The sequence below is a fragment of the Bubalus kerabau genome, chromosome 9 (genome assembly GCF_029407905.1).
Source record: "Bubalus kerabau isolate K-KA32 ecotype Philippines breed swamp buffalo chromosome 9, PCC_UOA_SB_1v2, whole genome shotgun sequence".
NCBI lineage: Eukaryota > Metazoa > Chordata > Mammalia > Artiodactyla > Bovidae > Bubalus > Bubalus kerabau.
The window spans coordinates 104,821,363-104,833,538 of NC_073632.1; the positions used below are offsets into that span (position 1 = coordinate 104,821,363).

At 46.6% G+C, this 12,176-nt stretch overlaps 2 protein-coding genes across 2 annotated transcripts in view; one reads left to right on the forward strand and one right to left on the reverse strand.

Annotated features, from left to right (window-relative positions):
* SLC22A3 (solute carrier family 22 member 3) overlaps positions 1 to 9,699 on the forward strand; it is a 99,218-nt gene extending 89,519 nt beyond the window's left edge. Inside the window, exons 10-11 of the mRNA XM_055536143.1 lie at positions 3,782 to 3,881; positions 8,152 to 9,699. Of these exons, the coding sequence (XP_055392118.1) occupies positions 3,782 to 3,881; positions 8,152 to 8,212 (161 nt within the window). The 3' untranslated portion in view covers positions 8,213 to 9,699. The remainder of the gene's footprint in view (positions 1 to 3,781; positions 3,882 to 8,151) is intronic.
* Positions 9,700 to 10,245: 546 nt separating this feature from the next.
* Positions 10,246 to 12,176, reverse strand: part of PLG (plasminogen) — a 47,656-nt gene continuing 45,725 nt past the window's right edge. Inside the window, exons 18-19 of the mRNA XM_055534714.1 lie at positions 11,750 to 11,895; positions 10,246 to 10,725 (exon numbers count right to left, since the gene is read on the reverse strand). Of these exons, the coding sequence (XP_055390689.1) occupies positions 10,564 to 10,725; positions 11,750 to 11,895 (308 nt within the window). The 3' untranslated portion in view covers positions 10,246 to 10,563. The remainder of the gene's footprint in view (positions 10,726 to 11,749; positions 11,896 to 12,176) is intronic.

A 12,176-nucleotide genomic window follows, 5' to 3' on the forward strand; every position in this document is an offset into this window, starting at 1 on the left:
TTGGCAGCGTGGGAACAAAATACACTTTCTAAAGAAGTGTTTCATTTAGCTTTCTTTGTTGAGGTTCTGAGTTAAAATCAAATACTGTGAAACTCTTTTATGATACTGTGGGACACAACCAGTAATAGGACCTTTTGTGTGTTTAAAAGAAGCCTAAAAATGAATTGTGTTGTTGAAAGTTCCATGTCTTTCAATACCGTATCTTCATTTGCTTTGACGCTGAGCGCACCACGCCGAAAGAATAGAGGACACAGAAGCCCTTGCATACCTACCATGAGCTCTGTGATGACCGTCAGGTTCATACCCTCCTTCTTGCCCTTGGACTTCTTGAAACTCATGACGGGATGGAACCATAGCGCAGGGAGGGGCCTGGGTTAATTCCGGCTGGTGCCTCTCCATTGCTGGTCCAACTTTCCTTCCCGGGTCTCATACCCCTCTCCCCTCTCCTTATCAGCAAGAGGATGCTGGCTGGCTCCTTGCTCACCTCCTTTCCTCCACCTCCACTTGCTTGCTCCTGGTAAAGAAGGCTGGTCACTCACTGCTCAGCAGTTTTAAACGCCAATGAAAATATCGCATCCATGAGGAAATAAACCCAGAGGAATGCAGTAGTCCTTGAGCAGGGCTGGGACCACAGAGTCAGTGTCTCACTGGTGATTCAGTAAATGGTCACTTCAGACTATTTCATGGGATCTGATAAACAAGCTCAGCATTGATTCTGGGCCAGCATGAAAAAGCAAAGAGAAGGCATTGTTCAGCCAAGACAGAGCCGTCTAAGAGCCCAGTCCCTCAAGATGGGGGACTGGCCTCAAGGCGGGCTGGCTGAGCTGGGTGCAGGCCCTTGCTTTGCAGAGGGAACTGCCTTTCCAAACCACCACTCACAAGAGCATGTGATAAAGAAGGGTGCCTTTGGACTTCCCTTGGAGTAGGAAGTGGCAACCCACTCCAGTATTCTTGCCTGGAAAATTCCATGAACAGGGGAGCCTGGCAGGGTCGCAAAGAGTTGGACACGACTGAGCGGCTTTCACTTTTGGACTTCCTTGGTGGTCCAGTGGCTAAGACTGCTCTCCCAATTCAGGGGGTCTATCCCTGGTCAGGGAACCTAACCCCACACGCCACAACTAAGACCCCTGGCATGGGCAGTAAATAAACAAATATTAAAAGAAAGAAGGGTGCATGAGAGCACATCACAGGATTGCTAACGCATCCCATGGAGTCAAGGGGAGAGAGAGTCAGGGAGCGACGAGGCCCTTGTTGAGATGGGAAGGTGAGGAGAGGTTATTCACGTGAGAGGTGCAGGCTGGTGCTGCAGGCAATGGAAAGACCTGCAGTAAGAGGAAGTTGGGGCCTCCCAGGTGACTCAGATGGTGAAGAACCGGCCTGCAATGCAGGAGACCCAGGTTCGATCCCTGAGTTGGGAAGATCCCCCAGAGGAGGAAATGGCGACCTTCTCCACAGAGTGCCGTGTGTGAGGCGAGGCCTGAAGAGACACAAGGCTGGGGAGACCAGCTGGGGCCCGACCACCGGACGTGCAAAGGGTCTGCTCTGTATCCAAACAGCAGTGGGAAGCCGTGTGGAGTTTTAAGCTGGGGTTGGCAGGGTCAGGTCTGCCTTTTAGAAACTTGACTCTGATGGCAGATATGCTAGGGACTTAGAGGGGACGGCGCTAGTAGGGAGGCTTTTAAAAGAACGTTGTTGTAATCAGGTCAGGACTGGGTCTGAGGTGATGGCACGCAGGCGTTGAGGAGTGGATTGATCTGAAGAAATACATTGGAGGTTGAACTGGCCAAGAGGGGCTGACTGACTGGGTGAGGGACCAGGGCGAGCAGGGAGAGGGACCGCGACACTACTGACTGAGGGAACCATGGGAGGGTTTAGCACATTAGAGGCACCTGTCTGCGGGAGGACGTGCAGGGATTCTATCTGGGCTGCTTGTAGGATGAGGTGCCTCTAAGAAATCCAGGCTGAAATGGTGAGGAGGCAGTAGGTTTGATGACCTGAGTCAGGAGTAAAAAGTGGCCTCAAGATGAAGGTTTGGACGCCACCTGGATGAAGAGAACCCCTGAAACCATGGGAGTGACTGAAACCCCACACACACAGCAAACAGGGCAGAGTGAGAGGAAAGAAGGGGTCCAAGACGGAGCCCCGAGGAGCCACAAGCGCCCAGTGTCAGCAGAGTGAGAGGCGCCAGGCAGGGGATGCGAGGGACGCGAGGGCAGCAGGGGAGAGACCAGGAGCTCGAGGGGCGGGGATGCCAGGGGGTGGCGGGTGAGGCCACTATCTGTCAGAGCTGCCGTGAGGCCGGGCAGCAGGGGCCAGAAGCAGGGCCACTGGGCCTGGTGGTGGCGGCCCTGGTCATCTGGAGGGAACCAGGCCGGCGAAACACTGAGGAGAAGAGCCCAGACTCGAGCACATGGGAGTAGGACGTGACTCTGGCCCACCAAGGTCAGCTGGCAAGTTTTCAAGAATCTTGGAGCCACCCTGGTGGCTCAGATGGTAAAGATTCTGCCTGCAATGCAGGAGACCTGAGTTCAGTCCCTGAGTCGGAGAGATCCCATGGAGAAGGAAATGGCAACCCATTCCAGTGTTCTTGCCTGGAGAATCCCATGGATGGAAGAACTTGGAGGGCTATAGTCCATGGGGTCACCAAAGAGTTCAATATCATTGAGTGACTAACAGTTATCATTAAAAATTGAGTATATGAGATGAAAAACAGAGGTAATAAATACATCTGCTCAGTTCCCAATTCATTGAGCTTTGCTGTGTCTGACCTTGAGGCTGGTGTGTCCACTGGCGTCCATGGTGGAGATACTGCTGCCCATCTCCCCAGGGCCTCACCCGCGAGGCTGCGTTGCTGGTATGAATGACACACATCTACAACGGGTGTATTTACACCACGGAAACAGACAAATGCTGAAAATCAGGACTTTGTTTTCTGGAGAACCAGTTGTTAGGTATTTACCGGCACAGCACTAGACTATGAAGATATGTCCCTGATAGCTCAGTTGGTAAAGAATCTGCCTGTAATGCAGGAGACCCCGGTTTGATTCCTGGGTTGGGAAGATCCGCTGGAGAAGGGATGGGCTACCCACTCCAGTATTCTTGGGCTTCCCTGGTGGCTCAGCTGGTAAAGAATCTGCCTGCAATGTGGGAGACCTGGGTTTGATCCCTGGGTTGGGAAGATCTCCTGGAGAAGGGAAAGGCTACCCACTCAGTATTCTGGCCTAGAGAATTCCACGGGCTGGATAGTCGATGGGGTCGCAAAGAATTGGACACGACTGAGCAATTTTCACAGAAAGCAAGAAAGGATGGTGTTTCAAGGATTTTGGTTCTAAGACAGAAAGGAGGATGGTGGCTAGAGGATCGTGTGAGGTGGACAGAAGGGTCTGTAGAGAGGAGAGATTTGAATACATTTCAAGGTGTCACCAATGGGGTAAAGCTGCTGGAGAGAGAGGATGAACCCCTACAGCGAGGAGCCCAAAAGACTCCAAGAGCTGCTCTTGGGCAGACGTGGGGACCAGCCTTGCCGGGTCACGCGACGGGAGGAGGGCAGGGACGGGGGGCAGCGCAGGGGGCAGTGGGACTGTCAAGGGTCTGAGGACACTGAGGAACTGCGAGATCGTGACAGGATCGCTGGGGAGCTGGGCAGGGTGACCTCAGGGGAGCACTACTGCAGGGGGTGGAGGAGTTAGGGTGGGGAGCACAGCGGCTTCCAGAGGGCACAGGGGGCAATGCGGGCGGCTGTGCCATCTGGGGACCATAACGCCGTTTCCCTGTCCCACAGGTACCCTGGCATCCGTCTGCGGTGCTCTTGTGATGCTCCTGCCTGAAACCAAGGGCATCGCCTTGCCAGAAACAGTGGATGACGTAGAAAAGCTTAGCAGGTACGATACGAAATTCAGCACACCCTAATTGAAAGCAGGATTTCAAACCCACTGGGAAAGGATGGGGCTGAGAACACTGAATGTGTGGGAGGGGATACAATATTAAATCCCTATCTTGCATCTTAAGCAAAAAATTCAAAGCAGATTTAAAAGGTTAACGTAAAACAAATCTGGAAATGAACATGTTTTGTTTTTTAAATGTGGTTGTGAAGAGAGAAATATTTCCAAATAAGGTGTGAAAACTCGGAATCTAAAGGAAAAGAACTGATGACTGGACGAAACAGAAATAATTTAAATGTGCATCCGTGGGCAGCCAATGGTGACCATGATAATATATCCATAAAATGGATTCTACACAGATATTTAAATAGTAGAAATATAGATATATGAAAGACATGGAGAGATTTTCAAGGTGGATTACAAAGTGAAAAGTCACTGAACAATGTGTTATAGTATTTATTAAAAAATAAAACCAAGAGTTATCCCTCTCTATAGCTAGATGGGAAAATAAATGATAGTGAGGTGATGATAAGTAGATAGATAATAGCAGAAATAAAATAGGAGGAGAAAGAGATTGAGTTTAGGGGGAGGGCGTCTAAATAGCGTGCAGAGAAAGTTAATATCCAACCAACATTTAAACATAAAATGTATTTTATATTAAAAAAAATCACATTACATACGTTCTAATTTTCTCTGAAATTTTTCATAATAAAAATAAGAGAGATTATGAAAATGGAAATGTATAGAGAATGACCTAAAATGATAAAATATACCCTCTGGGGTAGAAATGTGTTGGGAAAAGGGGTGCAGAAGAGAGAACACTTATTTTATACCCCATAGATTCTGCATCATCAATTTTTTAAAATTATGACAACATGGTATTGTATCATTTGTGAATTTTATTTTATTTGAATTTTTTTTTTTTTTGGCATGTGGGATCTTAGTTCCTTGACCAGGGATTGAACCCACCCCTAGCATTGGAAGCTCGGAGTCTTAACCACTGGGCCACCAGGGAAGTCCTTATTTGTGAATTTAAACAAAAAATTTAACAGCTAATTTGAAAAATAAAAATCAGTCTTCTTCTAAACAATGACCTGGAAATTAAGGATGGGGATCTCTAAATTTTATCAGATATATTTTTGGGAAGATGGGGATGTTAGTCGCCTCATGGCAGTTTTCTTCATCACTTGGCAGATTGGGTAGAGATTAGAAACTGACAACTTTTAGGATCCTGTGTGAGTGGTCAATGGCTTCACATATGTCACTTCACACTCAAAGTGGTGGTGTGCAACAGAAGTTCTTGCCCTCACTTTTTTATGCTCAGAAAGACTTGACAACGTCTATGTGCTAGAACTGGGGTTGACCTTGCCTAGTGAACGGGTGTGACTGTTGTTTGCTACTTGTTTTTGCTGCGTTGGGTCTTGGTTGCTGCGTGGGCTTTTCTCTAACTGTGCGAGTGGGGGCTACTGTCTAGCTGCGGTGTGTTGGCTTCCCCTTGCAGGCGCTTCTCTTGTTGCAGAGCACAGTCTGTAGGACTCTCGGGCTTCAGTAGTTATGGTGCATGGATGGGGTCAGATGCCCTGAGGCACATGGGATCTTTCCAGACCAGGGCTCAAACCCATGTCTTTTGCCCTGGCAGGTGGATTCTTTACCACTGAGCCACCAGGGAAGCCCTGGGGTAGTTTCATCATCTTAGGCTTATCCTACTTGATTACGAGTAGCTTCATAACAAGAATCTCCTGGTAGGATTGGAGATTCCTCTCTTCATATCCTCTTTAATGAGGTACCATCGCCTTCTCCGGAGAAAGCAATGGCAACCCACTCCAGTACTCTTGCCTGGAGAATCCCATGGACAGAGGAGCCTGGTGGGCTGCAGTCCATGGGGTTGCGAAGAGTCGGACACGACTGGGAGACTTCACTTTCACTTTTCACTTTCATGCATTGGAGAAGGCAATGGCAACCCACTCCAGTGTTCTTGCCTGGAGAATCCCAGGGACGGGGGAGCCTGGTGGGCTGCCGTCTATGGGGTCACACAGACGACTTAGCAGCAGCAGCAGCATCACCCTCTCTGGAGATAGGCAACCATTGCTAAGTGTCTTACAAATATTTCAACCAGACTTTAAAACATACACATTGATTTCATTGTCCTATTTCCTGATGCTACCCTGAAGAACCACATTGACAAATCATCTCAGAACTTTCCTAAGAAAACCTTAGCAGTGTACTGAAATCAACACACCAGTTGACTTCTAACAGGACCAGCCAATCAGAGGACAGGTAGACATTTGTCCCATGAAGTAACTCAATCAGATGCTTATGCTTGTCTGTAAGTAAACTGATAGCTAATGGCTTAGCCTCAACCAAAGCTCTACCTAGGTTTTACCCCAAAATAATGCTACTTGGGGCTTCTGTGGTGACTTAGATGGTAAAGAATCTGCCTGCAATGTGGGAGACCCAGATTCGATCCCTAGGTCAGGAAGATCCCCTGGAGAAGGGAATGGCTACCCACTGCGGTATTCTTGCCTGGAGAAGTCTATGGACAGAGGAGTCTGGTGGGCTACAGTCCATGGGGTCGCAAAGAGTCAGACGTGACTGAGCAACTAACAGTACTACTAATGCTATTTGAAGGCTGAGGTGAGGTGGGAGATTTTCTTTAAGATACTGCCATTTTATAAACCAAAATTAAGAAATGCATAAAAGGTATTATTAATAAAACTGTCCTTTTGAGAATTACACCATGGGAAGGTCTTGCTTTATTCAGAAAGCATAAACGTTCTGCTGGCTGTGGGATCACAGACAATTATTTGGTTTGCGTCGGGTATTGGGGCCAGATGAGTGTGGCAGTTATCCAATCCTCTCCCTCCAATTGCAGTCATGCTAGAAGCCGGAAGGAGAGGAGAATATTGAAGGTTAGATGAAGTGGGTGAAATGGTGAGAAAGGGAACAGTATCATCTTCGAATAAGACATCCAGACTTTAAAGGCAACTTCTCAGGCCCTAAAGGGTCTGTTCAGGGCTGGGTCACCCAGGAGGGCGTCCCAGCCAGGATTACAGGGTTGAACGTAAGGAGGAGTTCAGCGCTGACTGCTGGATGCACAAGCCTGTGATGTGCCGTTGGAGTTTTAGGACGTCCGAGTCTCAGTGCTGCGGAGTCCCTTCTGCACACCTGCCATCCTCGTGGTGAAGGCCCTCTGTGCAAACACTCCAAGCAGAGGGACTGCATCCTCCCTTTTGACTCGACTCCACGTACTGCCGCTCATTTCCACAGTGAGAGTGACATACCCGTTCTTGATCCCCAAACCGGTCAGAGGTCAGATTTTCAAACTCATCAGGAATAGCGTGGAGGGAGAGGGGGGTCATTTGAGGTGGCACAAGTGATCAAGAACCCTCCTGCCAGTGCAGGAGACATAAGAGACTCAAGTTCGATCCCTGGTTTGGGAAGATCCCCTGGAGTAGGAAACGGCAACCCACTCCAGTATTCTTGCCTGGGAAATCCATGGACAGAAGAGTCTGGTGGGCTACAGTCAATGGGGCTGCAAAGAGTCGGATGTGACTGAACGCGTGCACACACACACACACACACACACACAGTTCTGCCAATTCAATCATGTTAAAAATAGAATTAAACAATTTGAAGAGATGGAGCTTTGGAGATGAGAAGGCCATCTGGATGGTATGCAGGGAAAATTAATATTCAACCGATAATATAAACAGGAAGAATTAGGCCAACAAAAATTCAACTTACATGAATTTCTTTCTAATTTTTTTCTGTGTTTGTGTTTCATAATAAAAATTGGGTAAGTTAATTATGCCTAGTCCCTACCCTTGAAAAAACACCTAATCAAAGTTTGATCTACAGTTCTATAAGTTAAGCACATTGATTGCATTCTGTAGTTACTTGTGGGGGAAAAAAGAAAACTACTTAGCCCAAGTTACTGAAATTTGTTATCATTTTCCCCTCTAAAACAGCACTTAATCATTTGTTAACTTCTCCTTTCTTTTGTTCACATCAGCAGCTCATTTCCAAACCATCTGTTACAAGGTAGAAAGTCATAAAGAATTTATATATGCTAATTAACTCCTGCCTAGGGTCTGAGAGCAGGTAGAAAATGAGGTTGGAAATAGTTCATAGTTCCTTTCAAGGCAGGTTTTTATGAGAGTTATGCTTGAGTGTATTAGATCAAAACCAACTATGATATTGAATAGTAATTAAGACTTCCTCATCACTAGTTGTATAATCTTTCACTGAGTTCTCTTTTCTCCTTTGTTAGTCCACATTCCTGTAAGTGTGGTAGGAAAAAGAAACCCCAGGTTTCAAGCTCTCACCTTTGAGACTCCTGCCAAAGATGCAAGGAAGGAGCTGTTCAGGCTGGTCCCTGCCAAGGAGCTGATGTGCCTTGCAGAGACGTCGTGTGTATCCATTTCAGCGCTGCAGCTTCAAGTGTTTTTAATACTTTATAAAGACAAACTATCCAGAGTATTTTTATATAATGTTGGATGAATCAGGACATGTCGTGCTGTCAAAGTTTCTGGGAACATGTAACATGTGGCTGGGAGAGCCAAGAGCCCATTGCGTGCACAGCTTCTCCTGAGGTCTTTTTCTCACGCTGGGGCAAAGTGTCTGACCCACTGAATTACAGCGAGACAAGAGAAGCCCCACTTCGTTCTCATGATGGCTTCCTCAAGAAGGCAGGATGTGCAAACCGAGGATCTGGGGAAAGTGTACAGAAATGGGCTCATCAAATCTGATGCAGAAACTGAGGCTCTGAACTAAGTGTTCTGAAGATTCCAGGGTGGAGGAAGATTTGGGAAGGCTGTTAAAGAAGCTGAATCAAGGACCTCGGGTCATATGACTCTGAGCCTTTCTCTCTTAGCACCTGGCGCTCCATAAGCTCCTGGAGCATCTGGGTTTGCAGCCATGTTCAGGTCTCGTTCCAGAAGAACAAATCTGTGCAAGCTGAGGATTCAGCTGTATTGTTTATAAAATCAGATTTAGTCTGAGAGATGAGTCAGGATAATCTTGATTCTCCTTTAGTAGACACTGAGAGCCACCTATTCAGTTTTTTACTGATGAAACCCATGGACTGTGATTTCATGGGTCTTACGATTTTAATCATAAAGGGATACTTGTCTTATATATAAGTTCAGTTCTATGATGGTGCCCACGGTCAAGAGTGAAAACTATGGGCAGATTTCATTCATCTTGACAATTTTAACCTGTCTTGGGGAGAAGCTTACATTTTAGTGTAAAAGAAAGGTCAGTTCTAGCCATGTTTAGAAGAATTAGCAGAAGTCTTAAAGATGACTTTAGAAGTACTAAAAAGCAATTTGATCTTTCTTTTTTGTTTCTGAGACTTTCAATATGTGGAGTTTAAACACAAAAAATGCTGTCTTTATGATGTTCTGCTTTATGTGTTACATTTGTTATATTTTCAGATTCAGTATGTATCTCATGCAAAAATTGTTTAATGAGTTATTTTGGGTGGGCCGGTAAAAGTGGAGCCAAAGGGTAATTTTGCCAGTGAGGAAGAAAATTTTCTATATGAACATGTGACAACATGTACGGTGTATGTGCTGATTGTAAAATAAGTTTTTAAGCCTTAAAGCACATCAGCATTGAACGTGAGTGTTCTGTTTTTCAGTGAAATAAACACTGTTCTCTAAGAACACGATGCTACCTACATTCTCCCTTTGTTCATACACACTGGTGTTTTTGCTTCCTTTCCATCTCTTTGCTACGAGATGACTGTTGTTCCTTGTATTATCATCTTGGAATTGTATTTTGAGTTGACATTTGAATTCTGATATCAATAAAAAGTATACATAAATTGTCAAGAGAAATCAGTTTTCATCTGCTCTCTTCTTTCTGAACATGCGTCGCTATAAAACACGCTTCCCACGTGACAGAGTACACCACGTATCCAGGCAGCCAATTACTGATGGAAATTAGGTGGTCCTCCTTCCATATGTGTCTGCTGCTCCTTTCTAGGCTCTTGGCGCCATTCCCTGACCCATGTGTGACCCAAAATAACATTCAGACTCTTGGCTGGTCTGGTGTTATATGGCATTTCCATTGCCTGGTTTCCAACTCTCTGCCCAGGGTCTTCTGTGCCAGGCTCGAGCCAAGCTGTCAGGAACAGATTTTATTCCCAAGAGTAGAATTTGTTCTCATGATTCCCCACGTTGCAGCTTTGAACACATTCATCCCAGTGCCAAAAACAAAGACATTAAAGATATATGTCAAGGCATCCTTCATTGTCAGGGCGAATATACAGGTGACTTACTAGGATTTCTCTATTGATCTTACAGGCTTCTTGGTACTCTACTCCTTATGAGGAAAAACAAAACCTTTCAGGTCTGTAAGAGCTATATTATTTACATTTGGTAGGATGGACGAAGAACATGAAAAGAAAGAAAATCAAAGAGTTAAATCAAAAGAAGTACCGAGTTTATTTTCAACAAACGTCATAGCTGTATTGCCTTGTTATTACAGAATCCAGCAGTTCACAGTCAGGAACATGTTATTCACAACATCACAAAAAAATGTTGAGGTTTGGCAGAAGATGGCAGCTAAGGACAGTGTCTTACTTGGTTGGATTACTGTCAATTATTTCTGAGCATGCTAGATTCCCTACCATGTTCCAGCTTCTAGAACCGTTGGTGCGTCACTGTCTCCCATCTAATTAATTCCTTCTCATAGTTTCTTCAATCCAAGGAACATAGGGGGAAACACGAACATACACACCAGGCTTATTGGGGAGTGCACAGCCAAGACCCCAAGAAGTGACTCCTTGCAGAATGTACTTGTCCTTCTCAAAGCAGACCAGAGGCCCGCCGCTGTCGCCCTGTACAGAGGGAGGGGAAACGGTGGGAGGACTGAGCATCCCTCCTTTCGTTATGGGATATCATCCTTCCATTACCTAAACGTACATTTCCCCAGTATTTGCACACTCCTTTCCTTACTAACCGGGGGCTGGCTCAGAGGGTAAAGCGCAATGCGGGAGACCCGGGTTCGATCCTTGGGTCGGGAAGATCCCCTGGAGAAGGAAATGGTAACCCACTCCGGTATTCTTGCCTGGAGAATCCCATGGATGGAGGAGCCTGGTGGGCTACAGTCCACAGGGTCGCAAAGAGGCAGACACGACTGAGCGACTTCACTTCACTTTCCTTACTAACAGGCTTCCCCTGTGGCTCAGCTGGTAAAGAATCTGCCTGCAATGCGGCAGACCTGGGTTCAATCCCTGGGTTGGGAAGATCCCCTGGAGAAGGGAAAGGCTACCCACTCCAGTATTCTGGCCTGAAGAATTCATGGACTATATAGTCCACGGGGTCGCAAAGAGTCGGACATGACTGAGCAACTTTCACTTTCCTTACTAACATATTATTTGAACATCTGCTGTGCTTCAGTACTTAGCAAAGTATATTCAACAAAACCATACCATTTAGTGTTTCCTGGGGGCGGGAAATCCTTTATGAGAACTGTACTCATCCCTTCAAATTTTGGGGGGTTTCTATTAGGGAGGGTAACCCCAAGAACAATTGTAGAGAGGGTGCAGGGGGCCTTTGTCTTATACCGACCTCCCTTCCCTCCTGGAAAGGTCCTACCCGCCAGCATCCTCCCAGAGGAGTGGGGGCCATGACCGTGATGTGGCTGCGCCCTTAACCAGCCTGGAACTCGAGGGCCGAGAAATCACCCGTGATGATCTGAGTCAATCATCAGAGACAGGCGTTAAAGGTTTCTGGGCAGGTTTAGACGGTGGCCTCCGACTCACAAATCCTGCTCGAATTTGCTGCTTTGGGGCTGAAACGTCCAAGGGGCCAAGGGAGGCTGGCGCAAGATGAGCGCTGATCTCTCTCGCCTTTTCTTACCTGGCAGCTGTCGATCCCTCCACTCAGATGGCCGGCACACAGCTCCGTGGGCTTGACCTTCCCGTCGAGATACTCGTAGCGATTACACACCTTGTTCTCGATCACGGGCAGGTGCGCTTCCTTCAGGTGGCCCTTACCAGAAGTGCCTGCGTCGAGAAAGATGAAAGAAAGCGTTACTGGATCCAAACCCTGTCCACACGGGAACTTCCAGAACAGCAGAGCAGGAACAATAAATAGGTCTCTGGTTTATCCATGAGGTTGCATAAGACAAGGAGTCAGTTCCCAAAACTACTGGAATTCTTTTTTTTTTTGACTCTTGAAAGTTTAAATATTACATAAGCTTTCATGTTCCCACGACCTAGTTAATCTGGGCTTCTTTATGGGATTTTTGAGGTTTGTTTGTGTGGTTATCTTCTGCTTCTTTTTC